Here is a 19,935-nt window from a genome sequence, read left to right as displayed (position 1 = left end):
ACCATCCAAATCGATACATGCCTGGAGACGAAGAGCAACGTTGTCACAAGCAGCTCGACAGACCCACACTGGTATCCTGTGGAACTCTTCTCTGATAGTTTCCCGTAGTTTGGCCAAATTGATAGATTTTGTGATGATACATTTTGTCCTTTAAAACACCCCATAAGAAAAAATCAAATGCTCAAATCAGATCGAGTTGGCCATTCCATAGATCCACGTCGACCGATCCAGCAGGTCGGGAATGTTTCGTTCAGCCTGGCCATCCTATGTGGCATACACTAACGGTTTTAAGTCCAATGATCGTTATCCGCACTGTCAGGCGACTCAGTGCTGCCATATCGAAACCTTTTGTTCTGAATTGCAAATATTACAGTCAGTCAAACATGATATACATAATTATGGGCCACCCTATACATGATTCGTAGTTTTAAATGAAATCGTTTTTAAAGAGTCAAAGGTTAAAGTATTCTTACTCCAAGTATTTTCCTTAAATGATAAGTGTCTTTCTTTTTTCTCTTTATCCAGATGTGTAGAAGAAGGTTGTAACAAGGCGTTTACTGCTAGTCACCACTTAACATCTCACCGGAGGACTCATACAGGCGAGAGGCCGTTCTCCTGTTACGAATCAAATTGTCATAAAAGTTTCGCTACCAATCACAGTCTAAGATCGCATATTCGACGGCATCAGAGAGAAGAAGAGACAACCTTATATGAAAATCAATTTTTTGCAGTACCGGTAAGTATAAACAGTGCACTTAAAAACAAGCAACCCAGATAAGGCAGCAGCTATTAGGATAATGGTATACAGACATAAAATATTTCATGGAATCGCCTTATAGATGGCACTAGTGTCCTAACGAACTATCGCGCCAAATTGGTTTTGTGGTGGACAAACACCATGTGTGTGGTTTTCTTGTGCTTATTCCGTTTTCTCCCACTTTCTTCATTCCAGCATTTCATTCATTGCTTCCTCAGCCTCGGTGCGTGCGTGAGACGTTAACTCTATTTCTCAAATAGTATTACTCTTAACAGCTGCTATAATTTTGAGTTTCTATACGTGCTTTTGAAAACATTGAAACATTTTTGATAACGTCTGCATCTTAAGTTCTTTCTATGCAATATAAGAACGAAATTTTTTACCCGGGTATCTGAAAAAGATTGAGTTTACAAAATAGTATCATGAAAAAAAAAAGGGATCAAAAAAAGAAAAGCAGATGGATTGTCTGAAAGGTATTGAATCTTTGAAGGTCAAAATTCAGAATAAATTTAACCTTTAAACATCCATTGACACATTTGATGCGACAAGACTTTGAACCTTAATAGCTCAGCCCCTAATTAAGCTTTAAAAAAATGGTATCAGTGTTCCTGAAGTATGAAATTTTTCGCCAATATGTGAAGGGTACCACGACGGAGGAGTTTTTATGGCCATTCTTCCTTAAAATGGTATGTCATAAAAATAGTCATGGTCATTCTTCATAAAAATGGTATGTGAAGCAATGAAGTAGTCCACTACATGGTAATACTCTGTATGTGTACTTGCTGTTTATATGGAGAGAGAAGAAGGGGTGCAAAGTTGGCAGATTTTTTGAGTCTCAGTTTTTTGACGTAAATTACATTTATTTTCAGGACGGTTTCATATAAGACAAGATTTCTTTTCAGTGAATTGCTCTGCACAAATATTAAACCTCGTTGTAATCGGTGTTCCATAAGCTTTCCAACGATGTATCAATCATGACTGTGGTGATCAAGGGGATCACCAGGGCCACCAACGTGAAGGTCTGCAACAGCCCTTCGAAAATGATATACAGGGCGTTTTTATAGGAATTTCGTTCTGAATGTTAATCTCACTTTGTATTGCAGCAGTGGCTACCATTTTTTAATATTGTCACAAATGTGTTGCCTACACGTTAGCATCATTTAGTCAGCATAGGATGAGTGCAAGGGTTGCCAGGGCCCTCCAAATTCTATTTTGTATATATTTTAGGACTTTTTTGTTTGTTTGTTTCTTTTTCTACGAATAGGGCGGGAATTGCACAAATATAAACTCATTGTAATCTGTATTCTATACGCTTTTCAACGATGTATCAATCATGACTCTGTTGTAATCAGGGAGGTCACCAGGACCCCCAACGTGAAAGTCTACGGTTTCGTTCAAATCCCTGGCGGGCTTAGAAAAGTTAATGTAATTTGGAAATTACATTATGAAACCACACGTGCGTCATTTTGTTCAATGTCGTGCTATTTTTCTTTCAAAACCATAATTCCGTCGCTATATATCTTCTGTAGTTTATGATGAAAAAATTGTAACATGTGGTTTTCACAGGCCTCTTTTGAAATTAATTTAATGTCATTCAGGGAGTTTTACAGAGATCGAGATAAATATTAGTCTGACTGTACTAGGTCCGAACTGTACGCTCTATACGAAAATTTTATAGCCAAGTTCTCTTAATTTCTGATCGGTTGTTAAAAGATGTATGCGGTCTTTAGCTTAGACTACAGTTTTTGCGTATGTTCTTGTTTATAGAAACACATAAAGAAGAAATAACATTAATGAGTAAGGAAAAATAGTATTAAATCTATATACAATGTAAATTGATTTTGACAAAGCCGGAAATTTGATTAACTAGGCTTGGAAAAGAACTAACTTCATGGCGTATGGAACCTGGAGGTTCTCATCTTAATATTGTTCTCTCATATGCGCCTTTGTCTTCGTAATGGTCTTTCTCCAGTTGAGTTTCTAGTTAAAATGTTGAAAGCGTTCCTTATTTTTTCCATTCTGGCTGCATGACCTGCTCACCTAAGCCTCTTAGACAAATTGACTTCTAACAATGTTGAGTAAAGGATATAAATAATACAGTTCGTCGTTGTCTCCACCATTTCCCATTTCTGTGTCGGGTTCGGAAAGAGAATAATACTTCCCCACGATGCGGGAGATATGGGTTCGATTCCCAGCAGGAGTTTGTGTGATTTGGATTTCACGCTAAGCTGTAGGTCCACATCTCATGTAGGCTTGCTTCTGCTGGAAAAATAAATAAATAAATAAATAAATAAAATAAAATCTAACCTACCAACTAATACATCCCCACTAAATTAATGAATAAAGAAGAGGACAGGTACTCAACACACACAACCCAAGAATATTACATGTTTTAACAACTACGTGCTTCATCTCAACCAAGTAAGAAACTTCTTTATTGTGCTTGTGTGGGAAGATTAAACTACACTACTGTATTTCACTTTTCTTTTCATATATAATAAAACAGTAGGTACATTCAAATATCTAGGATCAATATTAACAGACGAAAACCATATTGACAAAGAACTTAAATGCCAACTAAAAGCGGGGAATTCGTGTTATTATTCAGTTCAAAATCTCTTGTCTCGAATTCTGTCGAGGAATTTGAAGCATAAAATAAATAAAACGATAATCATGTCTTTTGTTCTGTATGGTTGCGAAACATGGTTGCTTACTCTGAGAGAAGAACATAGACTGAAAGCATTTGAAAACAAGATTCTGAGATGAATATTCGGACTCAAGAGGAACGGGAATGGTGGGGAATGGAAGAAAGTAGGAACGCTCTCAAAGTTTTAACTGGAAATCCAATCGGAAAACGACTGGTTGCAGATTAGGAAGATCTGGATGCAGATGGGAGGACAATATTAAGATGAATCTCGCAGAAATAGGAATACAAAGTAGAAACTAGATCCAGTTGGCTAAGGATAGAAGTCAGTGGAGAGCTTTTGTGAACGCAGCATTGAACCTTCGGGTATCATAGGCCATAGAGTTAGTTAGTTATATAACAGAACAGTAATTAAGTATGTTCATTGTAAGACAGTTTTTGTCCAAACAATTTAATATATTAAAGCAATTCACAATATTCTCATTGCAGACACGATCAATGGCTGTATGCCTAATGGTAATGTTTACGGAAGAACGCTTGATAGTTCCCAGGTTGCACAGCGTATAGAAAATCTCTAAAAGCTGTTGGGTACTGACCATGTGGTAAGGACAGGTAGTTAGGTCAAGTCGTACTTTTGTTTTTCTTATCTCCAGTTTAAGATACTTTGCATCTGCAGTATGCCACAGCAGTAATATATTTTTTGCATTGTTTAGGAAAATTAATGTAGGAAGGTGATTGTAATGAAAGCTCCTGAAGAATACTACAGCATATTTCTATTTTCAGTATCAGGAAAATGGCAACGGAGGGGCTGTGCATCATTTGGATAATAACGAAAGAATTCCACTTACCTCTGTACATGTGTTGAGGAATGCCGTCGATCCACAAAATTCCAATGGTGTACTTGAAGGTAAGGATTCACTTTACACTCTAAGGATGGAGTGTAGTATCAATGCTAGTTTTAGTATATTGTATAGATTTACCCGACTACTATGAAGCGGAGAGAAGAGAATGCTTATCACTTGTATACGGGGTTAGTCCCAAAAGTAATGATAATGATTTCGGCGCGCTGCTTGAAAAGGAAGGAGAGGGAGATATGGAGCAGGATAATTGACTGGGACGTCAAATCCAATTCATTTGCCTTCGAACTGTTGCAAAGTCCGGATCGTTAGCAGTGTGAATGATGCGTAAGAGACATGAATGCAGCATAATATCGAATATCGGTACTTGACAAAAATTTATATAAGTATATAACAACGAGGCTTCGTAATCAGCACAAGTGTTCAGGTAGCATTGGGCGTTCAAGGAAGGACCAACAATGCTCAGAACTCTCATCATCTTTCAAAATTAACGACAGTGCGAGTCGTGTAAAGTCTGTTCTGGACGAGTTCCAGTGTTTGACTGTGAGGGTGATGGCAGAACTAAAAAATTAGAGTGGTGGACAAACACCGTGTGCGTGGGTTTTCTCGGGGTTCTTCCGTTTCCTTCCACTTTCATCATTCCACCTAGCCGGCATAACCATAGAACGTAAAACTTAAAGATCTCATTAAAAAAAAAATCAAATGTCTACCGAATCATTTCAGAGGATTTGATTATGAGAAAAATTTGTACGAAACTGGTCCCCATGATTGTGATAAATGAGTCAAGAACAATTGTTCTGCTATTTCTCGTGAACTGTCAGATCATGTGACAAGTTCGTCGTACATTTTAAAGCCGCTGATAATCAGGGATTAAATTTAGATATTCAGGCGTGCTCTGGAAAGCAAAAGACAACACTGAGTCACACAACATTGATAGCACTTGTGGAAGCATTGGAACATTTGAGGGAAAGAACTTCTTTCTATTCCTCAATGAAGTTTCCCCTAGAGTATTTAAAAGAACCATCATTTTTTGTATTCCTTAGTAGAGCTGAAGACTCCTTTTCGTTTCACATGCTAGGTATCCCTTGACTCAAATGTCTACAATAAAAATACAGATTCTTAGGGGGAGTGTATGTATATCTTCTGGTAAAGCATACTTTGAATAAAGGCTTACTGTACAGTTTAAAATTTGAGGCTCGAAGGATGTAGTCAACTCATCTTCACATATCCATTCCAATACATTTTCAGTTGGACCTCTCCATTAATATTATTATCCTGCTTACAGAAATTGTATTCTCAAAACTAAGTTGTTAGAATATATTTAATTTTAATTGTAGGTTGTTTGTGTACCTGTTTGTTCAAGTTTAGCTTCCTTTTTCAAACAGAGGCTGTATGAAACATGAACCTACACCTTACGGTGGAATGCAAACCATAGTAATGCGTTCTATATTTCCCACCAGAAAAACCTGGGATTACGTGCACCAAAGGCACGCGTACTAGCCTGCCTATACCTGTGGGAAGGACATTTTAATTGTAGGATCATTCTCAAATCATGTACAGGGTGTCTATCCGGTCAGGAAAGTCATGAAAAAACCACGAAATCAGAAAACGGTCATGAAAGTCAGGAAAAAGTCGTGAAATTTAACTTTTGGGTCACGATTCTTTTTTTAATCTGTACAAATATAAGTATAGACTGGAAAATTTTGTTCTATAAAGCGTCAGAATTCACTACCAAAATATCTATGGACGGCTTTAGACGCTACCAAATCGCAAGCAAAGCACGCTTCTGTCACATGTATGAAAATTCGGCCTTATTTGCACCCAAATTTGCTCTTGAGATTGTCCTTCAGCTGACATCATCGAGCAGCGGCGATGCAAATCGCATCGCATCGCGGAAACCACGTACACATCTAACCAGTTTATTCAACTGTCGCGAACAAACACCGTGTGCGTGGGTTTTCTCGAGGTTCTCCCGTTTCCTCCCACTTTCTTCATTCCACCATTTCATTCATTTCTCATAATCACCGTCTCCTTTAGCCTAACGGGCATAACCATGGGGCTAACGGACGTAAAACTCAAAGATTTCATTTCATTTCAACTGTCGCGAAAAGTTGAAGCACTTAAGGTGATCGAAAAAGCTCGAAAAAGGGTAAAACCAATATCAGCCAACTTAAAAGAGAAATAGAATCCATCAGTACAAGTATTTTAAAGGATTGCTAAGGATTTGTCAATATATGTACATCATGTATATTTAGATATGTAATTTTAACATTAGTGGATTTGTGAGTGTTTGGTGTTGATTACTTACTGAACAAAACATATTATATACAATAAATATACTGAAAGTGATGTGACAAGACGCCAAGTTTTTATCGCTCCAGGAAACAGCTCTTGAAAGTAGAGGTAAGACAAAGATGTGCTGAAGAATATAGCTACTGTTAGAAAGGCTAGCAAGTTTTGGGGGATGACGCGGCCTTTTGCTTCTATTTTATCTTGTATTCGAGTCATTTAAATAGGCAACGTTCTCTGAGGCTTTTCTTTTTCTCTTTTTGTTTTTTATTTATTTATTTATTTATTTATTTAACTGTTTTTATTTAAGCATCTTTGTTTGTTTTCTATTCTGTTATTTATTCTTTTAAGTTTTGTCTTTGATACTTTTATTTTGCTTTATTGTATATTATGGGAGTACATCTATGAAGACTTATATATTGGCTTTTGGATTTTCCGTGACAGTGTCAAATAACCTTATAGTTGAGGTCGCAATTAAATTTCCCAATGAGTCAGTAGAAGGAATAGGTTTGTTACAGGTTATCAAAACAGGAACATAAATATGACATATTGTTCAATTATTCGTGAGAGAAGATTGTCATATTCAAGACTTTTTTCCCCATGATGTAACTGATAAAGGAAAAAAAAAACTGTCGTTTGAAGAGAAGTGTAATTGATTGTGGTAAGTTTCTCATTGTTGATATTATTATATAAGGATATTTTTTAATATTAAGCCACCGTTGTTACACTTATTTTCTGTGACACGGAAGTCACACTGGGGTCCAATGGACCCCAGAAACTTTTTTTGTCTTATTTAATGTTTTAAATATCATTTTTGCATTTTTCTTTTTTCTTTTCTTTTCTTTTATTTTTTGTTTTTACAATTCTGTGATATACTCATCGTACCATCTATAACAACAGGCAGTGTTGCCAATTGAATTTACATGGATGAGCAAGGTTTCGAAAAACAACAGGAAGAAAATCAGAACTAAGAGTAATTTCTCTGGGGTCTGTCAAACCCCAGTGTGACCACGGAGGGTTAAATATCTACTAACCTGAATGATGTTGCTTCCAATTGTATTATTTTTTTCTTTCAATAATTCTAATGCGCTATTCGGCCATTCTTTCGGGGTATGGTAGCTCAGTGGTAGAGCAGTGACCTCTGGTGTGTGAGGGGTCTGGTTTGGTCCGAGGCCAAGTAAGTTTGTGGTGGACAACAGCGTGTCCATGGGTTTTCTTGGGGTACTCCCGTTTCCTCCCACTTTTTCATCCCACCAATTCTTCCATCATCATTCACTTGCTCTAATCACCGTCTCCCTTAGCCTAAAGGGTATAAATGTTGGACGTTAAACTGAAAGATTTCATTTTATAAGGGAAGAGAGATAATTCTCATTCCACCAATGCTTCATTTCATTTCATTTCGGACATTCTTTTTTAAGGCCACAAGGTTTAAATCGTTATTTGTATAGAGTCTTCGCATTCTTCTTGTATCTCAGCAGTGGTGTAAGAAAAAATACGTATATTACACGGTATGTTTATCTATACGTGTATTTTTGTCTACCTGTCCCAGTAGATATGTTAATACGAGGGCTATCCAGAAAGTAGATTACGTTTTGGAATAAAAAATCAACAAAGTATAGGAAACAAATTTTATTATATACAGATGAAAGCCACACACAAATACTACTTTTCGACATAGTCACCATTCAAATTAAGGCATTTATCGTAGCGATGTACGAGCTTGGAAATTCCTTCGTCGAAAAATTCGGCCGCCTGCGACTTCAACCACTTCGTTACCTCTTCTTGCAGCTGTTCGTCGTCATCAAAACGCTGCATAGCCAGCCACTTCTTCATTGCTGGGAATAGGTGGAAGTCGCTCGGTGCCAGGTCGGGACTGTACGGCGGATGAGGAAACAACTCCCACTGAAAAGATTCAAGAACTTCACGCGTGACATTTGCCGTGTGGGGCCGGGCGTTGTCGTGAATCAACAAGATCTTAGAGCTCAACATTCCTCTGCGCTTGTTTTGAATTGCTCTTCTGAGGTTTTGCAGAGTTTGGCAATACCTTTGAGCGTTTATTGTAGTGCCTCTTTCCAGGAAGTCCACCAAAATCACACCTTTTCTGTCCCAAAAATCAGTCGCCATCATCTTCCTTGTCGACATTGTTTGCATGCATTTCTTGGGTTTTTGGGGAGAACCTGTGTGCCCCCACTGCATTGATTGCAATTTCGTTTCACAGTTCACGTGTTTCACCCATGTTTCGTCACCAGTAACGATGCGATCGAGTAAAGAGTCACCATCCTTATTGTAGGCGTCCAAAAAGTGCAACGCTGCAGCCATTCGCTGATTTTTGTGGTCCTCTGTCAAGATTTTTGGAATCCATCTTGCACAAAACTTGTGGTAACCAAGCTTTTCGCTGATGATTTCGTGCAACAAACTTCGCGAAATTTGTGGAAAACTCAAAGGAAGTTCCGTTATTGTGAACTTTCGATTTTCACGGACTTTAACATCGACTTTTTCGACAAGTTCGGCAGTCACTTTGCTGGGTCTCCCACTTCGATCTTCGTCGTGAACATTGGTTCGGCCATTTTTAAATCTTATGACCCACTGTCGCACTCCACCTTCAGTGATAATGTTGTCCCCATACACTTCACACAGCTGCCGATAGATTTCTATCGGTTTACAGTTTTTTGCTGTCAGAAACCTTATTACTGCACGCACCTCGCAGCTCGCGGGATTTTCAATTAACGCAGACATTTCAAACCGTCACAGTATCTTAACGGAGCACAGCACGAACCTCTCACTAGCACGGCTAGATGCCGACTGAGCTGCGCAACGCTCTGACCCCAAGATGGCCGCGCTAGCCCCGCCCCTAGCGGACACAGACGAAAACGTAATCTACTTTCTGGATAGCCCTCGTACATAATTAGATTTTATATTTGCAAGTTTTTAAGAATTGCGCACTAGCTATTCGTAAAACTTGTATTTTAGTTTACGGAATACAGTAAAGCCTCGATTATCCGCGAGTTCTGCGAAAAAAATTTTTAACCCTGTTACAGTTGCGTTCAATTATTTTTCATTAAGTACTAGCTGCAGACTGAAACTCCACGTGCAAATAAATACTATACATTCTATATATTCTAAAATATAAAAGCAAATTGCAATGTAAAGTCAATATTTCGAACAATAGTACACGTTTCGAAATGCAGTTCTACTCTGATAAGAAGAAGCTGATTGTTGTAAGGTATGAAAAATAGGAATTGGGAAGAGTGATTTGTGTGGTAATAAGTTACATTCATTATTCATTGCAGAGTGAAAAAAATGAAATGAAATCTTTGAGTTTTACGTCCCACGGTTATGCCGGTTAGGCTAAAGGAGACGGTGATGATGAGTAATGAATGAAATGGTGGAATGAAGAAAGTGGGAGGAAACGGGAGAACCCCGAGAAAACCCACGCACACGGTGTTTGTCCACCACAAAGTTCACTTGGCGGGGGCTGGGATCGAACCCGGGACCCCAAGCACCAGAGGTGAACGCTCTACCACTGAGCCACCGCCCCCCGCCCCCCCCCCATTGCAGAGTGAATAGTCCGTGGGCGATCACTGGAGAGTTAATTACGCACCTTTAAAAAAAAAAAAAATCCGAGCCAACAACCGGGAAAATACAATAGCTCCTACAGTGCAAAGGTAGAAAAAAATTACTGGCAGGTTTATTGTGCACTGTAACCCTAAAGGCCTTCTCACTGGTATATTTCGTCTTGGTACTTCATTTTTAGCCTTTTTTTTTTTCTGGAGGAGGGGTATCCACGGTGCTCTTGCCACCCAATTCCGTAGAAAATCGGAGCTTTACTTTACTTGTTTCTTAAAAGTAACAACATCCATCTACCAAACCGACGAATGCTTCAATTTACTATATGTGAAATGTGACCAGGTCAACATTGCTTCCAATTTGTGATCATATGTAAACCCAAATTTTAATAATTTTGAACATTGTTTTGCATCTAGATCGTAAACAGTAATAAAACAGTTTCTAATCCTTACGTTTATTTTTTATTAATATAATTGGTAATGATAATATTCTAGTTCTTTCTCCATATTGTCTTTATCAGTATTCAGCAATGAATTTTTAATCCCTATGTAATACGCTTCAAATACTTTCTTTCGGTGTTCGAGGTATTAATAAATATAATGTGTAATATATTTTTGGCTATGCCACTGTTGAGATACAGAAACAGTGTTAATACTCTACAAATAACGAATTGAACCTTGTTGCCTTGAGTAAGAATACGCGAATAGTGCATTCGGAACATTGAAAAAAAAACATAAAACAGGGTTTGTTCGGAAGGTGATAGGACGGTTTTTCGGTTGTTTTTTTTTTTTTTTTAAATAATTATTCATTATTTTGACACATTGCCTAAATGGTTTTCAAAATATGCCCCTTCTGCATCAACACAGCATTTCCAGCGACTCTGCGAATCACTGATGTCTCCCTGGAACGCATAAACTGGAATGCTCTTCAGCTCCCTCGTTACGGCCTCTTGAATGGCCTGGACCGAGCTATGATGCTGTCCTTTCATGAACCTTTTCAGTCGGGGGAAGAGGAAAAAGTTTGCAGGAGAGACATCTGGGCTGTAGGGAAGCTAGGCTGGGAAAGCTGTGTAATGCCATGTTTGGTCAGGAAGTCCATGACAACTAAGGCGGTGTGGCTCGGGGCATTGTCATGATGAAACTTCCATGACCCAGCGATTGCTGGACGAACGCGAGCGACTCGTTTTCTGAGTTTTCCAAGTACTTCCACGTAGAATGAAGCATTCAGTCTGACCAGGGGGTAGAAACTCTCTGTGAGCCACTCCTTTGCAGTCAAAAAAGATGATCAACATCAATTTCATTTTCGACTTGCTCATCGACTTGATCGACCCATGGCATCACTCCCATAAGCAGTCTTGATCATGCCATGGGTCTCACTCGCAGTTTTACCCAGTTTGACGCAAAACCTCACCGCGTAACGCTGCTCTAAAAAACGATTCATTGTGGACATGACAAGGCACCTTGAAAGGGGTTCACCTTAAACTCGATTTACACTCCGTGAAGGTTTGGAGACGACCAGTGACTGGTGCGCTGGTAGCTGAGACCCCACCACCCAACAAGCGCAGTAACATCCCCCTCCTTCACCACATTTTGGCGGGAAAAAGTCAGTCCTACTACTTTCCGGACAAAACCTGTACAATTGAGAGGAATATTACTCAGGGTATTGCATAATCAATATTACAGTGTGCTCCATACACGCTATTAGTACCTATATTTTACACTTGAGGAGGATATATGCACCTTCATCTCTTGTTAATCTAAAACAGAAGCAATATCCTTTTTAATTGTTCCGACGAAGGAAACATATGTTGAGTTGCTGAAATATAAGCAATCAACTTAAGAAAAGAAGACTTGAATTGGTGAGTCTGTGCATAATTTATCACATTTTGATATTGTTCTTATAGGTTTTGCTGCTGTCATACCATTGAACAAGGACGATGGCCAGGCACCGTCACTGGAAGGGAACGTGGCTATATTAACTACTGCCGACAATTTTGTAGATGTGAATGCAAACACAGACGTCCCAGTGATTGGCCTTGTAAGTGATAACCCAGAAGCTAGTGATGACCCCACTACAGTGAATGCTTCCCAAGCAGTGTTGCTGGAGCTCCAAGCACCACTTGTGTTTGACGAGCAGGAAGATGAAAGCAGTGTGGGCTTTAATATTGCACCAATAGGAGGCGTGAATTGGATTCAGGCAAATTCAGGTTCTGTACCCGAACAACAGGTAACCCAATTTGTCAGTGTATTAAATGTTAATGGCACTGAAACAAATTATGCACCAGTAATGCTAGTAAGTTCAGATGATAACAGTAAACAAGATAATTGTATTTCTGAGGTTGCTCTTCCTGTAAGATATTCACAACAACAAAACCACGTCGATGCAGGTCTTCCAGGTCCGAGGTTTGATTCTCGAAGTGTAAATATTCCTAAAGATCGTAATGTGCTTAAGGATATAACAGCAAGTGCAGATATTTGTAAATGTAGCCCGTGTCAATGTAGCCCCTCACAGCAAGAGAGCTGTGGCCTTTGTGCTTCTGAAAACAAGGGCTCACAGTCAACCACAAACAAAAATGTCGAAGAAAGTCATATTCCTTCTGTATTTTATCAACATATGCATGTTGAATCTTCTGGTGAAGGAAGCTCCGTGCCTTTTCGTGAAAATGAGTTCCATAGTTTAAGAGGACGAGATAAAGGAAATGTTACCTCAAAAAATTCAGTGAAATCGAAAAAGTGCTGTGCAGCGAGTACAAAGAAAACCGCATTGGATAATAATACAGGGAGAAAAATTAATACTTGTGCTCGGAACAACACACCTGCGTCGCAAGAACAAGCTGGTACAACATCTAGTGTCAGCATTGATTGTAAAAATATCACGAGTTGTGGTTGCGAGTGCGAATCGTGTAAAATAGAAGGGTGTGATAAACCTCCAGATCCTTGTTGTGTTGTTATTTGCCTTAAAAAGTTACCTGTACTGGAGAATGAGTTAGTGTCGAAGTGGACGTGTTCCAACGAATCACATCCTGCAGAAACGAAAACCAAAGATAGTGCTTTAAATGTAGTGTGTTCGTCTTAAGTAGTAGTATAAGCTAATACCGTTAAGTCTTTTTGTGCAGTAAAAAATTTGTTTTCTAAATCTCACCTAATACATAGAGAAAGAAAAGAACTCAGTGGAAAATATAAAAAGGCCTTTTTATAGAAGAAAAGTTATTAAGACTTTTCTTTACACTTTTTTTGGGGGTAAAAAAAAAAAAAAAAAAAAAACAATTACAATGAACAATATCATGTCTTCAAAGTGGGCTGGTTGGTTCTTATAGAATGCCATTAAGTTCTTTATCCTCTGTTTTTCACTTCCTTCTAAAGGACCATAAACAGAATAATTTCCCAGTACAATCAAAAATGAACTACATTTTTATAGAAATTTTCATTGTAATTAAATGGGGCCGCAGTGGCTCAGTGGTAGAGCGCCTACGTCTAGTGCTTGGGGTCCTTGGTTCTATTCAGCTCGCGCCAAGTGAGTTTTGTGGCGGACAAACACCGTGTGCGTGTATTTTATCGGGGTTCACCCGTTTCCTCCCACTTCCTTCATTCCACCATTTCATTCATCTCTCATCACCGTCTCGTTTAGCCTACCCATGGAACGTAAAACTTAAAGATTTCATTTCATTTTATTTCATTGTAACTGAAATGCGACAGTTTAGACAACACTACCATCAAAATGTTGATACACTTCTGCTAGTGCTCATGCCACTTGAGAAAACGAGTCATGTACGCTATTTTTGGTGACCTTCTTCCAGAGATGCCCATTTTGCATTCGAGCTTAGCTCTTGCTTCTTAGTGAGACGTGGGATCACTAACTGCATTGGGTCTCGCGCTCAGTTATTTAGCTCAAGACTGAATGCTGGGCTCGTGAGTGTAGACACCTGTGAATCCGTCAGAGCGAAATTTACATACGAGAGTAAGTCGAAAATAAGTTCCCCTGGTGGCTGTGACGAGAGGTGTTCATGCAAGATAAATATATATTGCGAAAATAAAGAAAAAGGCTTATTTTATTTTTCCAGAGAACCAATGAAGTGAATTCATTTGTCAAATCGCTTTACAAGGTTTAAACACCACTCTTGACAAAAATGCGTGTCCTGTATACGAAAGAAAACACCTTTACGGATTTCTTCACTTTGTTATTGGTTCCAAGTGCTTTCCACTCAGCCTTTTTCAGTGCTGGAGCGAGATGGAAGTCAATGGGCGCCAGATCGAGACTGTATGACGGATGAGCAAGGCGTTTCCAGTTAAAGCTGGTAAGACGGTTTTGCATTGCTGTCACCGGGTATAGTACTGCATTATTGTTCAAAAGATGACGTCGGATGTGTCAGGAGATCAGCCTACTTCCTGCAGATAGCATATTTCAGTCTTCTCAGTGTGTGACAGTACCCCTGCACATTGGTTGTTCCAATCTCCATATTTGCTGAGCACAGAATGGGCTACTCATCCGAACTTTCTGCTAGCACTGCGATAGCGCCATTTGCACGAGCTTGGTCGTACGTCAGGAAATGACGTACGGATGCTTCTTGAATTAAACAGATAGCTTTTTTGTCCCATTGTTTTATGATTTTTCGGGAGAGAAAGAAGGGAAATGCAAACAGTGTCGTGGCAGCCATAGTTCGAGTGGGTGATTAGAGTTTAACATCTCTTTTCACCACAGAGGCTATATGAAACGTGAACCTACAATTTAAGGAGGAATCTGAATCACTGTAATGCGTTAAACTTCGGAACCTCTCCTGCCAGGAAACGAATCTTTCAGTTTAACGTCCTGTAGGTTAATCATCATCATCATAGCTATTCTGCCCTTACTGGCAGGTCATTTGCAGCAGCTGAGAAGCTTCCATGCTCCACGGTCCTCCGTTAACCTCTTCATCTTCACATATGATCTTTCTGTTTTTATATCACATTAATTGTAGTCTCCTTAGCCCCCTCCCTCTCTTCCCCGCCACCACACTCTCTAGGACGTCTCTCATGATACAATTTCTTCTTAGGCAGTTTCTCTTTCTCTTCTTAATAATATCTAAAAAATGTTCTTTTCTCCCCACCATTTCTAACACTCATTCGTTTTCCGCTCGACTCAACTAATTCTTTCCATTCTTCTCCACACCCATTTCGAAGGCTTCCAGTCGATTTTCATCACTTTTATATAATGTCCACGTTTCCACCCCATACAGTACAACACTCCACACAAAGCATTCTATGAGTCTTTTTCTCAACTCTTTATTCAAGGTCCCGCAAAACAGACTTTTCTTGCTCCTAAAGGCTTCTTTCGCCATTCCTATCCTTGCTTTTATTTCATGTTAACACTTCATGTCATTTCCAAGAATACTACCCAGATATCGAAAACTATTCACTTGTTCTATTTTCTCCCTCTCCCACTTTTATATTTCACTCAGACCCCTTCGTTCGAATCACCATGGCTTTTGTCTTTCTAACATTTATTTTTATCCCATATTCTTCAAAGCCCATCCTCAGGTTTTCTAACATTTTATAGATTTCCTTTTCAGATTCTACAACAAGCGTCATAACGTCTGCAAATCTTATGCATCTAATCATTCTACCTCCTACTAAAATGTCATCATCATCATGTAAACTCTTTTTCACTATCTCTTCTAGATAGAGATTAAATAGTGTTGGCGAGAGGCAGCATCCCCTGCTATTTGCACTCCCCTTCCATTTGCACTCTCTTCCGTCAATTCTTCCCCTATCCTAACGCTTACTTGTTGGTTCATGTATAAGTTCCTTATGAGTCTTCTATCTTTCCATTCCAACCCTATCTTCGTTAGAACTCCCAACAACAATTCCCAATTCACGCGGTCAAAAGCCTTTTCTAGATCAATAAATACAATATACACCTCTTTCTCTTTTTCTATAAATCTTTCACCGATCGCCCTTAATAATCCAATCGCATCTCTTGTGCCCTTACCTCATCTCAACCCGAACTGCTCCTCTTCAACTTATTCGTTTGTTCTTCCATATAACCTTCTGTTCAGTATTCGGAGCAGAATTTTAGCTGCATGAGATATGAGACTAATAGTTCTATAATCTTCACATCTCTTTGAGTTCGATTTCTTAGCCATCGGTATCATGATTGTCTTCAGAAAGTCTTTTGGCCACTCTCGTGTTTAATCTGTAGGTTAAGGGGGACAATAATTAAAGCAAGTTAATGATGATGGAAGAAATCGTGTAATGAGAAAGTGGGAGGAAACGAGAGTAACTCCGAGAAAATCCGGGGACACGATGTTGTCCACCACATACTTACTGGGCCGCGGTCGAACCAGGGACTCCCACTTACCAGACATAAGCGCTCGGCCACTAATCCACCGTGACGCTTTAAAGAACCAAAGAGTAGATCTAGAAGTCCACCAAATAATTACATCAATTCTCGCTAGATGTTAGTTAAAGTCGATAGACGTTGACACTAGCACCATCTATTGTAACAATCGACGTAATTGCTTGATGGATTCGTAGAGCAATACTAAGGGTTTCAAGTTAATCTGCGATATTGCCACATAATGATTTTTTTACTCCCCATAGCGGCTGAAGGAGACCCCGGAGGGTATATCATTATATAGCATTTTTGCTTTAGTTTGACCTGTATAATAGTACTCTGTTGTCGTGGGCGCCATTTTTAGAAACCCGATATATATATATTTCCACTGAAGTTCTATCGAACATATAGGTACAATTTCCAACCCAGGGAGTAAGTTTATATATGTATTCTAATTAATGTATGTTGTTGCTGAAGTTGAAATTTAACGTGAGAACATGTACGGTAGCTTCCTGCATTCAGACTAATTAACTTTTCCGTCCCCACTCACTCAGAATTTTTAGAAATGGTTCCCTAATTAGCTCGACATGGAGGATAACACCGCATAATCTTTGTTAGATTTTTCTCAGTAATTAGTTTGAGGTAAAACAATTTCTGATAGGAGTATCAACTCACTTTAGTTTCCTAATTTAAAAAAAAAATCCTAAGCAAGTTATGATTAAATATTGAAAACGTTTGTGTCGTCTTATATTATTATTATTGTAGTCTTCGATACTTGATTAGATAATCTCTGGCACTCTGTTGTGAAAAGTGACTGAATACTCTCTAGATGTATTTGTATTACTATTATTTTAAAATAGTAAACAAATTATTTGTATTTTTTGGTATTTTGGAAGGAACCGTACACATTTTTACAAACTATAGTGATACCCTTTTACTTTAATGCCCTGTTTTCGCTTCAAACCCCATTAAGGCTGCCACATTAATTTGAGCTGTTAAGCAAAGAGCAGTATTTGGATTTGTATTAGTAAATATAGTAAGAATACCGATTTAGGTGTAAATTTTTGGTGGTAAATTGTAAACTGATTTGTTAAACATTTTGTTGTATTGCAACGTAATGCTTATTTTTAGATCAAAAGATCCAACATATTTCAGGCAAAAATTTTCTTGCATACTTTATGTCTGGAGAATTACATATAGTGTAGCTAAACCCAAGCTATCACTTAACTCAGTATAACGTGCTTATTCCGTTAAAAAAAAAAAAAAAAAAAAGTCGATTTTAGGGGCCGTTCAAAAATCTTTTTTACTCCCAAATACGCTAAACTTTGAGTACTAAATAACTGATTTTACGTCATTGGTAGCAGAATTATTACAGATACCTTGTTCTTTTATTGTAAATGACTTATTCTCAGCGTTTCAATCTCCACAATGGCTTTTATAGTTTTATTCGCTAGCCTCTGATAAGAAATAGTTGATTATGCTCTCTGGTAAACCAAACTAGTCACCGAGCAGGTACACTGTATTATACATGAGATGTTTTCTTTAAGAAACATATAAGTGGTTCAAATTATTTAATATTTGTTTAATTTTGTGCCAATATTGACTGACTGTTCTTATACTATAGTGAAACTTGATAAGTTAGTTGTATACCTCTGAAATAATTTAGATATTACATATCTGTGTATTTATTATGACTCTTGTTAGTTTGCTATCTCCATTAAGTTTGGCCTTTGATTTTTGTGTGGAACCAGGGTTGGCCTGTTATTAGTTTCACAGCATTGTGTAACGAAATTATACATAATATACCGAATCTAATTGCATTGTTAAAGATGATGAATTTGTATTGTTCACTTTTTTAGTCAAACATGTAAGAAAGTTGGAATTATGTTACAGCTAAGGATATATTTATATGTATATAGAGTGTTTCATGTCGGGGCTATAGGCTGTCGAAAACATGAAAAAATGTACTTTAAAGGTCCATATTTCTCATATCATGGGATCTGGCATAGTCGGGTCGAGACTTTACTTCGGAACTAGCATGTGCCCTATCCAAATATCCACGTTTCAGAATCCTGCGATACTTCGCAACAATTTTTATAGAAGTAGTTAGTGCGTACTGCAAATTATATGCTCGTAGCCAAATTCCTTCTATAAAAATTGTTGCGTGAGTACCGCAGGATTCTGAAACATATATTTTTGGATACCGTACATACAAGTTCCTAAGTAAAGTCTTGACCCGACTACGGTAGGTCCCATAGTATTAGAGCTATGGACCTTTAAATTTCATTTTTTCATGTTTTCGGCAGCCTGTAACTCCGAAATGACGGATTTCTGCACCCAGATTAATCTATACTTTTTGTCTTATTTTGATATATACATATATGCATACACGTATTTTGTGTGTATGGGAGTGTGCCAAATTGCAGCTTTAATTGCGAATTGTTGTGTTCTATTAGATTTTTTCTTTTAATTCTTACACTTCCGTGTCGAAAGAATGTGGGCTAGCAATTCAAGGACTTGATATATATATATATATACAGTATGGCGCTAAATTCGTTGTACAAAAGCAGAGGAGTGATTCCTGAGAGTAAAATAAACAAAAAACGTTCCAATAAACATAGGGCGAAAACGCCATTGTCTACGTGTTATAATCTGCCGAAATCATGAAAAAATGAATTTTAAAGGTCCATAGCTCCAAAACTATGAGACCTACCTTGGTCGGGTCAAGACTTCACTTAGGAACTAGTATGTGCCTTATCCAAAAATGCGTGTTTCAGAATCTTGAGGTGCTTCCACAACAATTTTTATAGAGGGAGTTGGACTACGGGCCGATGATATAAAGTAATCTCCAACTACCTCCATAAAAATTGTTACATGAGTACCTTAGGATTTTAAAACATGTATTTTTGGATAGAGAACATATTAGTTCCTAAGTGAAGTCTTGACCCGACTGCAGTAGATCCCATAGTTTTGGAGCTATGGACCCTTAGAATTCATTTTTTCATGTTTTCGGCAGCCTATAACACGTAAACGATGGGGTTTCCGCCCTATGTTTATTGCAACTTTTTTGTTTGTTTTGCTCTCAGGAATCACTCCTCTGTTTTTGTACAACGAATTTAGCGCCATAGTGTATATCTGATTTTCTCACTCAGTGAGTAAGGGAGGTAACGCTGCTTCATTTAGTTGATGTAAGTGTGAACCTTGGTTCTTAAAGCCTTGAAACATATTGAGAGTCGAAATTGATACCAAAATACCTCTTGCTTTAAGGTAAGGGAAGAAACCTTAATTACGTAATGTTCTAATTCTTATATAGCAGAACTTTATGAATGTGTATAAGTTATAAAGATTAGTACTTCTATAATATTCAAATTCTCAGGTGAGCGTTCTTTTCTTAGCTTATAACGGTAACATTTTAATTTTAACCGATGTAACTTTCCTCAAAGAGCTGCCACATTGATTGTTCATTACCTAGTTGTAAAAGTAGAACTATTAACTTTAGTACTGCCAACTCT

At 38.2% G+C, this 19,935-nt stretch overlaps 1 protein-coding gene across 1 annotated transcript in view; it reads left to right on the top strand.

Annotated features, from left to right (window-relative positions):
• The window catches only part of MTF-1 (Metal response element-binding Transcription Factor-1), a 44,675-nt gene extending 29,852 nt beyond the window's left edge, over positions 1-14,823 (top strand). Inside the window, exons 5-7 of the mRNA XM_081760453.1 lie at positions 526-736; positions 4,185-4,308; positions 12,018-14,823. Of these exons, the coding sequence (XP_081616579.1) occupies positions 526-736; positions 4,185-4,308; positions 12,018-13,189 (1,507 nt within the window). The 3' untranslated portion in view covers positions 13,190-14,823. The remainder of the gene's footprint in view (positions 1-525; positions 737-4,184; positions 4,309-12,017) is intronic.
• Positions 14,824-19,935: the final 5,112 nt, after the last annotated feature.

Source organism: Thermobia domestica, chromosome 5 (genome assembly GCF_964235325.1).
Source record: "Thermobia domestica chromosome 5, izTheDome1.hap1.1, whole genome shotgun sequence".
Lineage (NCBI taxonomy): Eukaryota > Metazoa > Arthropoda > Insecta > Zygentoma > Lepismatidae > Thermobia > Thermobia domestica.
This window is presented reverse-complemented; position numbering and strand designations above follow the sequence as displayed.